The 17,455-nt window shown below is 43.7% G+C and overlaps 1 protein-coding gene across 1 annotated transcript in view; it reads right to left on the reverse strand.

The window, feature by feature from the left end:
• Window positions 1-12,613: 12,613 nt before the first annotated feature.
• The window catches only part of PTGR1 (prostaglandin reductase 1), a 55,369-nt gene continuing 50,527 nt past the window's right edge, over window positions 12,614-17,455 (reverse strand). The window contains exons 10-11 of the mRNA XM_045296538.1: window positions 16,396-16,539; window positions 12,614-12,634 (exon numbers count right to left, since the gene is read on the reverse strand). Coding sequence (XP_045152473.1) covers window positions 12,614-12,634; window positions 16,396-16,539 — 165 coding nt within the window. The remainder of the gene's footprint in view (window positions 12,635-16,395; window positions 16,540-17,455) is intronic.

Consider the following 17,455-nt stretch of genomic DNA (forward strand, 5'->3'; position numbering starts at 1 on the left):
CGGGGAGTCCTCCGGGCGGGGCCGCAGCTCCCTGGGGAAAGGCGGGTGGCTGCCCCGTTGGCTGGGCCCGACCTCGGGAAGCGCGCGTGGCCAAAGGAAGAGACGTCGGCTCGGCAAAGGCGAGCGGGGCTCGGTGTCGGCGCGAGGAAGCCCCGCCCTGCGCCTCCCGCGAACTCGGCGGCCCGGCGCTGACTCAGTCCCGGAGCCCGGGCGCTGCTCGCGTCTCCGTCTTCGCTTCGCGAGGGCCGGGCGAGGCCTGGGGCCTGGCGCCCTCGCAACGCGGGAACGAGCGCATGCAGAAACATGACCCAGGGGCCCTCCTGAAAAGTTCAATGAAGCAAGATTGATTTTCTTTTTTTTTAAAGCTCACACTCAAGTATAAATGCTTACGTGAGCTATGGAAGTATTCAAATACCTAGATTTATTTTCAATACAACGGCTTTTACTTTGTGCCAGAATTCAAAGGACAGCCGTATGAACTGCTTTACTATCAAGTGATGGCACTGCCATCACAAATTAGGTAATTAGGCCACTTTGGGTTTTTTTCTTGGTAGAAGATATCAAGATCCGAAGTAAATTGGAATTGCGTTTATTCCTTAGAACAAATCTATAAAATCCTAATGCTAAAAGCTTGAAAAGGAGTATATGCCATTCAAGATGAGACAGGCAAACCCGATACTTAGTAACATTGAAAAAAACCATCTCCTTGATTACACAAATGATACATGATTGTTATAAAATGTCAAACGATTCCAAAGACTATGACATTGAAAGTAAAAGTTCTTCCTTCAACTGCATCCCTCCTCTGCAGAGTAAACACAGTTAAAACCGTTTATTATACATCTCTTACGACCTTGTCTTGACCTTGTCATTCTACACACAAATGTACAACCCCATAATCGACTTTGATGAGAACTTTAAAAAAAATAAAGTTCTTTAGCAGCGTTCTCTCCCACACAGTGCTTCCCTGTGAATTCAAAAAGCTCTCCAGCACCACCATCACATGTTGTAATTGCTGCATAGTACATGAAGTTGACTGATCTCTTGTTAAGAGCGTTCATTTGATCTGAACCACAAAAATAAATGCCCAGAGACTCTTAACAATCGGTGAGTATATAAAGCCCTTCCCTTCTGCATCCCCACCATTTCCTCACTTCACTCCATAGAAGTAATCCTGATTAAGAGTTTCGAAAATACAATTGTTCCTGAGCATTTATGTGACCATAGAAGGGTCGCAGAAAGGGGATGAGCCAGTCGGGCAGTGTAGCAACGATGAAACATACAATTTTCCTCTAGTTCTTTAATGCTTCATCCGCCCCACTATCATGATCCCAATTCTACCTTGCAAATCCGGTTAGACCAGAGGATGTACGCTGGTATGGATAGGAACTGGAAACAAAGGGAATCCAGGATGGATGATCCCTTTAGGACCAGTGCTGACAGTGGTGATACCTGGAGGGTCGAGGGAGGGTGGGGTGGAAAAGGGGAACCGACTACAAGGATCTACATATAGCCTCCTCCCTGGGGGACGGACAACAGAAAAGTGGGTGAAGGGAGACATCGGACAGTGTAAGATAGGACAATAATTTATAAGTTATAAAGGGTTCATGAGAGAGTGGGGGTTGGAATGAGGAGCTGACGCCAGGGGCTTAAGTGGAAGCAAATGTTTTGAGAATGAATGAGACGAGGGTAATGAATGTACAAATGCACTTTATACAATTGAAGTATGTATGGATTGTGATAAGAGTTGTATGAGCCCCAAATAAAATGATTAAAAAAATGAAAAGTGCCTGCACCAAGGACTGGTTTGAGGAGACTGACTTCCCATAACCTCCCAGAGATCCTGCCAGAGCACCTCAGAGTAATAAGGAATATATGGAAATAACAGTCTATTAGCCGATTCTAACCCCCAGAAAAGACCAATTAGCAACTCCTAAATTCATCCTATGTAGAAAATCCAGAATATCTCTGTTTGCAAATCACATGTATGTATGTATGTAAAACGTTTTCTTTGCTGAAATGGCATCACTGAAGAAACAGCTGTGAGCATCTATATTAATGTTCAGAATGTTGGTGTATGAAGTATGAATCTAGGAAAATTGGAAGCTATCAAAAATCAAATGGAAAGGTTGCTAGCCTAGTGATTTTTTTAAAACCACGGCCATCGAGTCAATTCCAACTCATAGTGACCCTACAGTTTCTGTGACTAAACGTTTATAGGAACAGACAGCCTCGGCTGTCTTCTGAGTAATGATTGGTGGTTTTGAACCACTGACCTTGTGGTTGACAGCCCAGTGCTTACCCCACTGTGCCACCAAGGCTTTGTACCCTAGTCTGTAGTGATCTGGACTGGACTAGTGACTGCATTCATATAGTCTGCTGTGATGGGAATGACAAAAAAGAATAGTACCACATTTATCATCATTTCAAGAACATTTCAAAATCTGTGAGATGCAATGCTGTCACTGGTAGGATAAGATCTATATGTCTACCAGGTGGACAATACAAACATTACTTACATGTATGCACAAACCACTAATGCCAAAGAGGAAGAAATGGGCGTTTTTACTGACATCTGTAGTGGATATTGATCAAACATGCAATCAAGATGCATTGATAATCACTGGTGACTATAGTGGAAGAATTGGAACCCAAGATTGGGTATCAGAAAATATGACTGTGGTGATGGAAACATCGCCAGAAATAATCTAATAGAATTTTTTTAAGAGGTCAGCTACCTTTTTTTCCAGCAGCATAAACTGGCTGCTGTGTGTGTAGAATTTGCTGGATGGAATACCAAAACGAAGAAACCAAACTCCCTGCCATTGAGCCGATGTCAACTCCTAGTGGCCCTATGAGACACAGCGGAACCGCCCTGGGAATCTCTGAGAATCTCTGAGACGGTAACTCCTTAAGGGAGTAGAACCTCGAACCTTTCGGTGCCACCACATGGATCAAATTGACTACTGTAGAGAGAGACAATGGAGACAATGTCTTCCCTCAGCACAAAGACTTTGGCCATCGACTGCTCTTATGCAAGTTCAAGAAAATTAAAACAAGTCCACAGAACTCAAAGTATGGCTTTGACTATTGCATGGATAATTTCTTTTAAGAGGATCAGCACAAGATTGGTTTCTATGAGGTGGAGTTAAAAATGTTCCAACTTTTCCAAACTGCTATACCACTTCCTCATCTTGGATATGTTAGGTAGACTAGCTAGCTTAGGGCGGGAAATGTCCGTTAAGGGGAACAAAGGAGTAGTGCACTGCACATGCTCAGGGTTCCCTCCAGTAGCCAGGGGTGGGTGGGAACTTAAATTGGCCCTCCTAGGCCAGATGAATTCAATTCAGCCAATGGGGTTGATCAGGGGTCTTCCACCACGCCTCCCCATGGAATCCTTAAAAAGGCAGGAGCCCGGAGTAGGGAGGAGAGAGAGAATTTTGGCGCAGAGAGCTTTGGGACACTCTTGTGGGACACCGAGCCATTTCCAGCCAGGCCGCATGCTGGGGAGGAGTCCCTTGGATACCGTGTAAACCTGAAACTTCTTCTAACTTTCATAAAACTTACTTGATCACGAACCAGGCTTCGGCGTGAATTCTTTCTCGCCCGGAGCCAAGGACCGAGGTATAAACGTAGCTCCAGAGAGATCTAACAGATATCGACTACCACTCCTCCTCTAAGTATTCCCCCTTACCTGGTGGGGTTTCATAATTGGCTGCAATGTCTCACAGAACTCACAAGTCATTAAGGAAAGGCATGGTTGTGGAGGGTAGCAAGTCCCAAATCTATGGATCAAAGGTCAGTCTGGAGAATTTTTCTCAGTCACACGGTTGCAGGGGCTGACGAAACAAGTTGGCAGGTCGGACAATGGCCATTTGACTCCTAAGGCTGAGAAATTGGTGAATCAGGTCAGTAGATAGGCTGCTTTCTAAAGTCCCAAGAACTGGATGGAGGCCAGACCAAGCCGGAACAGATGCTGTATTCAGAGCAAGAGAACGAATTGTACCAAAGCATTCCTATTTTTTGAACACTCCAAGGAAACTGAAGATGATGAATTCAGTCACACCTTCTAGAAAGGTGGTAACTCAAGATACATCCCACCCTTCATTAGTGTAAAGGACAAATCATCCCAGAATGGGACTATAATCATAAATATGGAGGATAGGACTTATAATCCATCATTATCCCCTAGGACCCTGGCTGAAACACACTGCCATCCAGTCAATGCTGACTCATAACAACCCTGTAGGACATGGTAGAACTAGCTGCCCCTGTGAGATTCCCAGACAAAACTCTTCCCGGGAGTGGAAAGCTCCATCTTTTCCCCATGGAGCAGCTGGTGGTCTCAAACTGCTAACCTTGTGGTTAGCAGCCCAATGAGTAACCACTATGTCACCAGTCCTAGAAGGAGTATATCAAGGAACTCACTACATGGCAAATAGATCCCACTGAAGTTAGAGATCATCTCAGGAATAGACGTGACACAATGAACAATAATAAGTGAGAACCAAACTAATAGATGATCTCAAGGACATCATACACGAAGCAAGCAAAAGGTCATTAAAAAGACCAAAGGAAAAAAATGAATGTCAGACGAGGCTCTGAAACTAGTTCTTAAGTGTAGAATAGCTAAAGTAAAAGCAGTTATGTAAAGAACTGAACAGAAGATTTCCAAGGACAAAGCATTGCAATACACAATACCATAGTGGGATATGCAAAGATCAAGAGTTAGGAAACCAAACAGAAAGAGCATACTAAAACAAAAACAAAAAAAGCATACTCAATATTTCCCAAGCTGAAAGAACTGCAGAAGAAAAAATGAAGCCTTCGCTTGCAATGTTCTATGGGGAAAATATTGAACAACAGAAAATACTTCAAAAGAAGATGGAAGGAACACAGTCACTGTACCAACATGAACTAATCAACATTCAACCATGTCAGGAGGTTGCATATGATCAAGAACTGAGAGCACAGAAGGAAAGAGTCCAAACTATACTGAAGGTATAAGGGAGAAGCAAGTCTCCAGGAAGTGATGGGATACCAATCGAAACGTTTCAGCAAATGGATGCAGTGCTAGAGGTGGTCACTCATGTATGCCAAGAAATTTGGGAGAGATTTACCTGGCCAATAGACTGGAAGGGACCCCTATCTGTGCCCATTCCAAAGAAAAGTATCGCAACTGATGTAGAAATTATTGAATATCAATATCACATACATACAATTTTGCTGAAGATAATTAAGAAGCAATTGTAGCCATGCCTGGAAAGGGAACTGACAAGAATTTAAGCAGGATTCAGAAGAAGCCAGGGAACAAAGGCTACCATTACTGATGTCAGATGGATCTTGACCGAAAGCAGAAAATACCAAGAGGACGTGAAGCAGTATTTTACTGGCTCTACAATTGCATTCAACGGTGTGGATCATAATAAACTATGCAGAACATTTTGAAAAATGATGATTCCAGAACACTTAGTTGTGCTCAGGCAGAACCTGCACATAGACCAGAAGCAGTCATTGAACAGAACAAAGGGAGAATGGACAGACAAAAATCAAGGCTGTATCTTTTCACCCTATTTATTTACTCTGTATGCTGACCAAATCATTTGAGAAGTCGGCCTATGTGAAAAGAACTGGAGGGACTAGAGGAATGAACATGTTTATGATTTTTTACTATTTCAAGCAATGCTACTGTGCACAAAACTGTTTTCCAGTAATATTGTTTACAATAGTAGCAGTTTTATATGTTTATCTTTATATATTCACAGGGTTTCTAAGCAGAAAAAGATGCTTTGAACATCTCATTATATACAGTAGCCTACAACACTTCTCATCCTAATGCTTAACGCTAAGCTTTTCCCCCTACAAACTACTTCATTTCCCCACTAAACAGCTTCTTTTCATATGAAACACATTGGTTCCGCAGCAGGCCTTACAATTCTAGAATATCGTTTCAAGTTTCCAAATCACAAATAAGAAAGAACAGGTATGAGGGGGTAGGAGAGGGGGTTGAATTGCGAAGAGGCCACTGACAAACCAAAATAAGATATCAGAAGACTCATGAAGGAGTCCCATGAGTGCAAACAGTTAGGCAAAAAGACTGGTGGCTTGAACCACCCATCTGCTCCATGGGAGCGTGGTCTAGCAGTATATTCTGTGGAAATCAGAGCCAAGAATAGACTTCAGGCTAGGAGGGGGAGCTCCCAGAATTCCCCCAGGACCCATGGGGATACAGTCATAAAGGACAGTGGACAGACCTGGAATCATGTATGCCTTTTTCTTTCTTTTTTTTAAATCTTTTGTTTTCTTTTTGTTTGGTCTCTGTTATTGTTGGGTTGCCTACTTAAATAAGACAGGCATGGGAAGCAAGCTCGAGGAGAAAGCAACGGGATTGACGGTTCTGGAGGGACTGGGAGGGAAAAGGAGGTTGGGGAAGGGAGCAGTGAGCAAACAATGCCATTGACAGAGGAAGAACTAGGGAATTAAAATCAACAACAAGGAGGACATAGAGATCGTAGGGGTGTTGGAGCAACAGCAATCAAGCTGAGAGGAATTACTAAGAGGCGGAAGTATGGCGAGTGTGATGGTGGGAAAGGAGGAAGGTAAAAGGAAAGAGAGGAACAATCTAGGAAGCAAAGCTATGGATAGAGGTGTAAGCATAGGTGTGCACTTATGTAAATACATTAGTTCATAAAAAGAGGTATTGGTCTATGTACATATCTTTATATAACAATACACTGACATAGGGGACTGACTGGGCCTCAGCTCATGCCTTCTCTCAATGCAAGAACCTGGCATTCTGTGATGCTCACCCTCCTGGCAAGCCCACATGGAAGAAGCACACCAGCCTGTGTGATTATGAGGTGTCACTGGAACCAGGTAACAGGCATCGGAAGACCCCAAACAAAAAAACATATTGTTGGGAATGAGGAGGATCAGAACAGAGAACCAAAGGCCATCTGTCGACAATGGGACATCCCCTCACAGAGGGGTCACAGGGAAGGGATGAGTCAATCAGGGTGCAGTAAAGCACCAATGAAACACCCAACACTCCTCTGATTCCTTGAGGCTTCCTCACCCCCCACTATCATGACCCCAGTCTTACCTTTCACTGCGGGCTAGACCAGAGCATATGCACAGGTACAGATAAGAGATAAGAGCTCACTACGCATGGAATCCAGGAACAGGAATGGGAGAAGCGATACCAGGAGGGTCGCGGGAAGGTGGGGAGAGGAGGGGAGGAGGGGGAACCGTTCAAGATCATCAACACATCACCACCACCACCACCACCCTCCAGGGGGACGAACAACAGAAACTGTGGGGGAGGGGAGATAACAGTCAATGTAAGATATGAAAATACTAATTTATGATTTATCGAGGAGTCATGAGGGAGGGAGGTGGAGGGAGGGATAAAAGGGGAGCTGACAGCAAGGGCTCAATAGAAAGGAAATGTCTAGAAAATAATGATGGCAACATATGTACAAATGTGCTTGATACAATTGATGTATGGATTGTTATAAGAGCTGTAAGAGCCCCCAATAAAATAATCTTTTAATTAAAAAAAAATTAGAGCCAAGAAAATCCTAAGGAGTAGTTCTTTTTTGTCAAATGCAGTCACTATTAGTCAAAAATGATTTGACGGTACCTAACAACAACAGCTAAAATGTTTGTCCTTTGCTCCCTAGAAAGCCCCTTCTACCCTCATTCAAAGCATAGTCTCAATAAATGTATACATACTTCTAACAAAGTAAATAATCTTGTTTGCAGAGTTAAAGCGCATTAGTGGCAGAGGACTAGAAAGTACTATTCTGAGTAGATGTACAAACAGAAAATGAACCACCACTGATCATAGCAACCCTATAGGGGTCGACCTGCCCCTGTGGGTTTCTGAGGCCACATTTCTTCATGGGTGCAGAAAGCCTCCTCTTTCTTATGTAGAGAGGCTTGCAGTTAGCAGTCCAATTTGTAACCCTCTATGCCACCAAGGTGCCTTCAGGTAGTGTGGGTAGACATACAGATGACCTAAATACTAACCAAACCGCCCCCAATAATAACCAAATAATCATGGATGAGTCCACCTGCTTGAAACGCTACACAAGGTCTGTGACTCACAATCAGCGGAATGGCAATGACTTTGGTTGGTTTTCTCGTCCATCGATGAGCCCTGCTAGCACATTGGTTACACACGTGGCTTCCAACCAAAGGTTGGATGTTGAAAACCACTCAATGGCTCCGCAGGAGAATGATGTCATGATCTGCTACAGTAAAGATAGCATCCCAGAGACTCTACAAGGCAGCTGCACTCTGTCGCATGAAGTCTCTGTGATCAATTCAGTGGCAACCAAGAGGAATAGAAGAACCGGAGGAAATCATGCTAAGCGAAGTAAGCCAAGCACAAAAGGACAAGTACAACATGAGTCCGCTGAGGTAAGCTTTAAAAAAAAAATGCAAAAGGGGCATAGGGAAAAAGATTCTGTATACAAACACTCCTGGAATGAAGTCCAGGTAGTATGGCAGGGGCCAGACCAAACCCAGGGATACATATGGTAGCCAACGAAAAAGGAGGGGGGGAAAAAAGATTTTTTTTAAAATTGGCCATAACTTGTAATGATCCACACAGTGGAATGCTTTTGCATAGTGAATAAAACACAGATAAACATCTAAAAAAAAGTTGTACAAATCCCCAATAAAATTATTTTTTTTTAAAAACCGCGTTCTTACCTGTCAGACATTTCCCCTATGTATGCCCCTCTTTCAATTCTCATAGTGAAGCTTTGTCTTTATTCTTCCTTAATCCATCGAATCAATGTGGATGGATTAACTAACTTGCACTGTTGACTCCGTCTTCCCATCAAAACTCTACCCTAGTGGTTTCCCTCAGGTTTCTTTCTCCTGGTACTTTTCTATTCATCAGTGACTTTCACTCACTGCCTTCTCTTGCTCTGCCATCCCTTGAAAACGGTTTCCTTCCATCCCTGAGTGATACAGCCCTTACAACATGTGCCCTTCAGTGTTGGACGACTTACTTCACTCAACGTAATCCTTTTGACTTTCAGCCATATTGGCTCATGCATTAGTCACTCATTTTCAGCTACTCACCAGTTGAATTGCATGTTAGAAGGGCTTCCAATTCCACTCCACTCCACACACAGTGGAGAATCATTAAGAAGGGGAGGAGGTTATATGTAGAAAAGTGGGTGAAGGGAGACATCAGACAGTGTAAGATATGACAAAATAATCATTTATAAATTATCAAGGGTTCATGAGGGAGGGGGGAGAAGGGAGGGCGGGGGGAATGAGCTGATACCAAGGGCTCACGTAGAAAGCAAATGTTTTGAGAATGAGGGCAACACATGTACAAATGCACTTGGCACACAATGGATGGATAGATGGATTGTGATAAGAGTTGTACGAGCCTCCAATAAAATGATTTTTTTTTAGTCAATCACGGGGGAAAAAAAAAAAAGGTTGGGGGAGGAGTAGAGTATGTGAGTGAGGCACGTGACTACCTAGGATTGGAACATCTCAACCAAAAGGGCCAGGCTGGCTGCCAGGGCCAGTGTGACTACAGCAGGGCAGTCGAGGGTGAGGTCAAGGGGAAGCCAAATTACTCTGGGCGTAATAGGCGATGTGGCTGTGTGTTGGGCTGTGATCCGCACGGTCAGCACTTAAAACCACCAGCAGCTTGGGAGGGAGAAAGGCTGGGCTTTCAGTTACAGTCTCAGCGACCCCCAGGGTGTCACTGCGTCAGCATGGCCTTGATGGCAGCGAGTGCGTTATTTGGTTGCAGAACAGACAGCGGAAACCAAACACCAGTTGCCGTATACCACCGTATACACTCCTCGCGTATAAGGCGACCGGAATCTCAGCCGAGGCTGAGTTTTTTGTTCCCACAAAAACTGCATTAAAAATGTGCTGAAACTGTGTAGCAATGAGGAAACATACAACTTTTCTCTAGTTCCTAAATGTATCTCCACCCCCCACTACCATGATCCCAATACTACCTTACAAATCTGGCTGGACCAGAGGATATACACTGGTATAGATAGCAACTGGAAACACAGGGAATCCAGGGCCGATGATCCCTTCAGGACCAGTGCTGTGTGGTGAAATAGGGAGGGTGGAGGGAAGGTGGGGTAGAAAGGGGGAACCGATTACAAGGATCTACATATAACCCCCTCCCTGGGGGATGGACAACAGAAGAGGGGGTGAAGGGAGACGTCGGACAGGGCAAGATATGACAAAATAATCATTTATAAATTATCAAGGTCCTGTTTCCTTCCGCAGCTGCATGAATGAGGGCTTGTGCTGGACACGCGGCTGATAGCTTTCTGCAGCGGATCTTTCCCTCTGGACTTGAGAGAGGGGCTGCAGGGGAAGAAGGGGTTGGAAGTAATCAAAGATAGGAGCAGTGAGATTCAGCTGGTTCGAGGGGGTTCGGCAGAACTTAGACGTCATATTTTGTGGAGTTCAGCAAATTCGTTAAAATGGCACTTGTAGTCAGTGCTCTCTAAGGCAGCCACCAATGTGGAAATCACAACTTGACATTCCTCTTTTCTAAGAACGCCATCTGTGCACCGGTGTATTTTAAGTGCCCGTAGTAATGGTCGTTCTGTCCAAAGGTTTAAAAAATTAGATGGAGCCATGCTTATCATATTTAGTTATTCATTGAATAAAACTCATACTTTTTATGAAATAAGTTTTTATTCCCTAGCATTTTCCCCCAACAGTATTATTGGAAAGTAATGTACATATCATATAATTCAATAGTTCATTCAATAATATCAAGATTATTTGTACAATCAGCCCCCTCTTCAATTTTATAGTGCACACCCCACCCCATGGTTAAATCTCCTTTCAGATGAGTTAGGCAATCACAGTCCATTCTTGTGCTCCCTCCTCCCTTTTCTTCATTACTGGCTTCAGTATCTGGTCTGCAAGGTTTGTCTACCCACATGTGCCCTCGAAGTGGGCTAACTCACTAGTCTGAGTTCATTGTTGTTCCCTGTAAATTGGGAGAGAATGATGCGTCCCTCGTGGTGATGTTAAAGGGGTCGAATAAAATAATAGATACAGGCAGCTGGCAGGGCGAACAATCAATGTTTTCTAGCAAACTTCTGTTGTCAGTGTTCATCCAGCAGGTTAGTGGCAACCAGGTGCCTCCATCCCAGCTCCTGACTTAGAGGCCGATACCTTTCCATTAGAGAACACAGTTCCAGTGTGAACTATCATTGCCGCCCCCCACCCACCCACCCATAGACTCCTACCACACACGTCTGGCTTTCACTGGTCCCATGGGAATGTGATTGTCTTCAAGGGCATATTAGGTCATCCTGTTGTTCCTTCTTCCCTCACTTTATACACATTAATAATGGTGCTAAAGAGAATGGCAAAGCTGACCTTTGAGAATATGTAATTAATTATAGGCTGATGTCATTGGCATCTTTACCAATCCATTTAGGACTGAGCAAGAACCCCTGGCTCACAGAGGTGTCCTCTCTCTTGATAAGAGGCCATCCCCTTGACAAAATGTTTGGACATGAACAACATTCCCATAAAAGGGAGCCCTGTCCACTGAGGCTAATTCATCATTTCACTAAAGCCAAAGATGAGCTACGTGTGGGTGGGGTGACAAGCAAAGAGCTGCCACGCCATGAGATGAGGGTGTTTGCAGACGATGTGTAACCTCCGTCAGCCTCAAGGTCACCATCACCATTGTAGCAACAAAGAATTAAAAAGTAAAACCACCACAATCTAGATAAATCTCAGAAAACTGTAGGGGCCAGTTTTACTCTGACCCACAGGATCACCGTGAGTCCCTACAGTTCTTAACTCCCAGTAATGGAGATGAGTAATACTATGATGCTGGTGGTGTTGCTGAGGGAGGCGTGGCTACTCTGCCTAGTACCACAGGAAGGTGTGGCTTTGCTGGTGAAGCGTGTGTGGAAACCCATTCCCATCACATTGATTTTGACTCAAGGAGAGCACTCGGGTCCACAGCAGAGCTGATCCATGCAGGGCTCTTGGCTCTCCTGCTTGTGAAGTTTGCCAGCCTTTTCTTCACGGAGCCCCAGGGTGAGTTCAGGAGGGTCGTCAAGCACAAACCATTGACAGTAAGAGAGACCATCACGTTGTTCCAGGCAGCTCTGAGGTCGTCTTGTCAATAGGAGCAGAGACTTGACAGAGAAACCAGCCTGGGGCAGAGTGCAAGCAGAACCAGAGAGAAGGAAACTGGAAAAGGCTGAGCTCTGCCTGCTCAGTTTCTCTTTCCCAACACAAGCGCTGCCCCAGTCCCTGCCCAGAGAGAGGGAGTGGGGTATCAGGAAAAAGGAGGGGCATTCCCCTCATGAGTATTGACTTTTGTATGAGGGACCATCAGGTTTTAGGATGTTTAGGATGGTTGATGTCCTCTTCAACAATTTTAGAATGAAAAGAGGAGTCTCACTGTGTGTGTGTGTGTGTGTGTGTGTGTACTTGCTTATATAGCTCCACCAATGCTCATTGACCAATAGCCACACTTTTCACACTGGAGTCTTACTAATGTTTCACCTTGATAAGGTAACGTTACTGAGAGATCATCACATTTATCTTCAAAGACCACAAATTCTTAAAGCTGTTAAGTGTACAGGTCAGTCACCTGTAAAACCAAAGTGTTTTTAGTGAATAAGCAATTCCACTTCTTTTTCTCTCAAGATTTAGCGTTAGCCTCTATTCAATTTAGTTAATATCTAGATAAGCCAGCAAGTGCCTGCCTTTCTATGATTTGGTTTGGGCTTTGCAATTTTGAGGAAAAAATTTTTGTTGTTGTTTTAGAAAAGCTGGTGGGTTCCAGAACAATCAACAGGAGAGCGAAACTTAGCGGAGCTACAAATTGAGGAGCTGGCGCAGGACCACACAAAAGGAAAGCATTGGTTCTTGATCTTACTCCCAGAAAGAAGTCTGGGTTTTTGTTTGTTTTTTCCCTTTATTTTTGGAATGAAAGAAGATAACCAAAGATATGATAGGATTTCTAGCATCTTAAGTAGAACTCTTAGGAGGATGTATTCCAACAGAAAATCTCATTAGTTTCAATTAAGCAAGCAAGCAAAAAATCCCAAAACAACATAGTGTTACAATGTTAGCTTTGTAGTAAGGGATAATCCTTCATAGAAACACTGTCTCGCTCTTTACACAGCTTCTAAGAAGCATGTGTCGACTAAGTGGACCAGAAAGCAAAGTGCTACATTTTTCAACAGGTTAGAATGTTACTACTGTAGGAGGCGGCTGTTTGAGCTGTAGGGAAATTGGCTTTGACTCAGGACAGCCTCAGGTACAGAACAACATGTTTCCTGGTCTCGTGCCATCATCATGAGTAGTATTATGCTAAAGTGCATTGTGGCAATTGTGTATTTTGAGTTCTCCCAGCACTACATTGACCAATATTGTTTTAATCCACAGGGCTTACATCGGTTAGTTTTTAAAAGTAATTTTTATGTTCTGTGCACCATGGATGACTCTCCTGGTATTTGAAATACTGTTGGCATAACTTCCAACATCATAGAAATATGTAGGCCTACGGCACGGGTAGGGTGGGATGAGAGGTAAGAGGATGATAAAACTTGAATGTATTTGATTTGGATTTTGCTTTACTGGCAACTTTCAAACTAAGCAAACAGTACCTACCCCTCCCTGAATCCCAATACAATTATTGGTAAACGAGTGCAATGATGTCAATGTTTTCAATCAGCAAGTTTTTAAAAATAGTTTTATTGGCATATGATTCACATATCATGTAACTCAATAGTTCAATCACATTAATAAGAGGTGTACAATCATCACCACAATCAGTTTTAGAACATTTTATTCATTCTTGTACTCATCATTAGCTCTCCATTTGCCCCAATCTCATCAGCAACACCCGCAAGGAACATCAATCCAGGTAGTGTCTATAAAGACTAACATCCTGGATTTCATATACATACATTAAAAAAAACACATAATGAAATAAAAGAGAAAAACCTCAATCAAAAATAAAACAGAAAATATTAAAAACTAGAACAAATTTAAAATGGATCATAAGGGAGAGCCAATAATAAGGTGCTATATTTTAACCTAACTGCATCTGAATAATCCACTTTCCAATCCATAATAGCAAAGCTATTCACATCCCTGGTCCATGATCACAGGGAATTCACCAAAAGTTTAACCGTGTGTATTTCACCTTCACTTTTGGGGGGGTCAAAGGGAGATCAAATGATATCACATTTCACCCTAACTCCATCTGCCATAATCAACTTTTCAATGCCCTCTATCTGATCATAAGTCTATTTGCATCCCTCAATTATGATCAGAAGGGATTCACCGGAGGCTTAATCTAAGTGTGGACCCTGCAAACAGATTTTGGGCTTGCATTGTCGCAGCCTTGTGCAAATCAGACCCCTTTGGGGGTCGAAGGACCCTTTCACAGGGGTTGCCTAATTCATAATAGTAGCAAAATGACAGTTTTGAAGCAGCAACGAAAATAATTTTATGGTTGAGGGTCACCACAACATGAGGAACTGTGTTAAAGGGTCACGGCATTAGTCCTGATACATTCCCCTTCTCTCCTTTGGATTTTGATTATATTATTTATAATCCTTGGATCACACCGACTGGTTGCTTCTTCCATGTGGACTTAGTTGATGCCTCATTTAGGTGGCTGCTTGTTTGAAGGCAAGCCTTTAATGGACTAGACACGGCAAGTTTTCAGAGCAAGCGAACCAACACACCAAACGAGGCTTCCAAAGTTGAAAAGGGAAAAAAAAAAAGAGGACTTGCTTTATTTTGTCAAATATTTAACAGGGCTTGAATTCAATTTTGTTATTAAAAAATTGTTGTAGAACATATTGCACTGCTGATTTATTTTGACAAATATTGTACACCTCCTATTTATTTGACAGACTGTATGATAATAGTATTTTACTTCTAATAGGAACTTAAGGTTTCCCCTATTTAATGTCACGCTTAAAATAGGGTGATGGAGTTTTTGAAAGGAAATCATCAACTTCCTTTTGTATTCGGGTACTTCGGTTTGAGATTTATTGTTTCACATTTGGGGTAATTAGCTCTTTACCTTGTTTTGCTTGCAGTTGTCTCTCACCTGGATTTTCGTGTATTCAGGAGGGGCTTTATTTCTACTTGAGTGCGCTCATAGAAAAGGATGCATGGTCCTGGCCCCTATACCTGTCTTACTGTCTAGGACAAATAAACCCGTGAACTAGCCTTGATCACTAAATATACCATATATACTCAAGTATAAGCCCAGAAACCTAATTTTACCACAAGAAACTGGGAGGCTTTTTCAGCATAAAAAAAATGTGCTGAAAAGGCTCGGCTTATACTTGAGTATATAGGTACCTGAAAGTGGGTGGCCTAAATCACAGAAACTTACTGTCTTTCTGTCTGGAGGCTTATAGTTTGACTCCTTCTCAAGGCCTCTATGGAGAAAACATCTTTGTTTCTCTTAGCCCCAGGCAGTCTTTGGCAGGGTGCATGGCATTGCTGAATTACCTCTGGGTTTCTTCTTGTTGCTTATAAGGATACCATTATGATTCCCTTTGGGAGACAATCTTTACCCTATGTGAGCCTCACACAGCTTGGGGTTTCAGTGGCTGGGTCAGTGGAGGCATTTTGGAGACGTGTCAGGAGGTGTCATAAGTGGTATGACTCCCACTTGCATTTCACCCCAGGTCTTAGCCCTGCTGCTGAGTAGGGTTAGCTGGGGAGGGTGATCCCAGAGAAGCAGGAAGGCTGCCAGATTATGTGTATTCTCTTCCTATCTTGTCCCTTCCTGCAAAGAAGCAGCTTATCTCCTGAGTTATCAGCTCCTTGATCTAAGAACACAAACTAGACCAGTTCATTGAACTATTGGCAGAATGTCAAAAAGTAAAGTTTATGTGTTATTGTGAAACACGCACACATACCCTGGCCAATGCCAATGCAGCCTATTAACTCTCTTCGGCCAACAGAAAACATTCCAGTGGTTCTCAACCTTCCTGTTACTGAGACCCTTTGATACAGTTCCTCATGTTGTGATGACCCCCTACCCATAAAATTATTTTCATTACTACTTCATAATTCTAATTTTGCTACTGTTATGAATTGGGAGATCTCTGTGAAAGGGTCCTTTGACCTCCCAAAGGGGTCACAGCCCACAGGTTGAGAACTACTGATTTAAACTCTTCTGTACCAAAGGCAACAATGGAAATGGGAAATTGTAAACTAGAGATGCTTTGCTTCCCCCTACCCCAGGAGAATTAAAACCACAATGTTGGGGGGTTTGGGGGATTTTGTTGTTGTTGTTTGGTAGATTTGTCTACAGATTTGAGCGCCTGGAGCTGACTTCTGGATCTAAGCATTACATGGTGTTCCCTTACTTACCCTTTGGGGAGACGTCCGCATTGTCCAGGAGTCTGTTGGAATTGGAGTGTCCAGCAGCATCTTCTGGGAGCTGATGCCTTGAGCTTCTTCCTCCGGAGTGCAGATCCCAGTCTTTGGCGTCAGGGCGGTCTTTCTGCAGCTGTGCTGGCAGGGACAGGGGTAAGGAGGGTTGGTGTCAAATCTTGATGGTAGCAGAAAGGATATGGGCTTGTCGTCAGTCCTGTGCAGGTGTGGTCGGCTCTCCATGAAGGTGCTGGATCACTGGCAGAAAAGTGTCTGATATTAGAGAGGTTGGGGTATTTATTAAAAATCTAATGTTAGGGACACAATGTAATTGAAAGGGGGATGTGCCTCAGAGGCAGCTTTGTTTGAAGACTTGAGTATAAACGGCGTAACATGATGATGTGGTGGACAGTGCGGACTCATGTTGGCTGTGGGGTGACCAGCTGCACTCCACCTGCTGGAGCATCATCTTGCAGTCTGGGCCTGTGAACTCCCTTCTCCATTGATAACTTTTGGAAGTCGCTCTTCCCGAGTCTTGCTTCCTTTTCCTGCTGGCTGCTCAGAGGACAGACAGTCTCCTCGGACGCTGCCTTTGTTTGGCTGGTGAAAACACTGGCCTTGTCCCGGCAGGTGGCAGCAGCGATGGTGGGGAACATGCAGGACTAAGCCACCACCAACCCTGCCCCTTTGGTGCTTGGTTTGGTAAACGGGGGTTACCTTGAATTGAATGTGTGGACGTTGCCCCTTGTGTGGCTGACAGGAGGTGGGGTGGGGCTGAGTGGCGGATGGTCAGAATGGTGCAGGCATGAACATGAAGTGGTTTATAAATGTTTCTGTTTAGTTTTGTTCAAAAGCAAATACTTCTTGGCTATGCAGCTGCATAGACACAGCCACCCACCCAGCCATCAACAGTAAGTGCACCCAGGGGCTACAGAAGGATACCGGATGACCCTGGGAGAGCCCATATTTACAGCTCTTCCACCAGTCACAGACATGCACATGCACACACATATATCCACCAGCAGGACTGCCACCAGGCACACACGCATACCTAAGA

The sequence above is a fragment of the Echinops telfairi genome, unplaced genomic scaffold, assembly GCF_000313985.2.
Source record: "Echinops telfairi isolate 266 unplaced genomic scaffold, ASM31398v2 ScPeMD7_7410;HRSCAF=8448, whole genome shotgun sequence".
Lineage (NCBI taxonomy): Eukaryota > Metazoa > Chordata > Mammalia > Afrosoricida > Tenrecidae > Echinops > Echinops telfairi.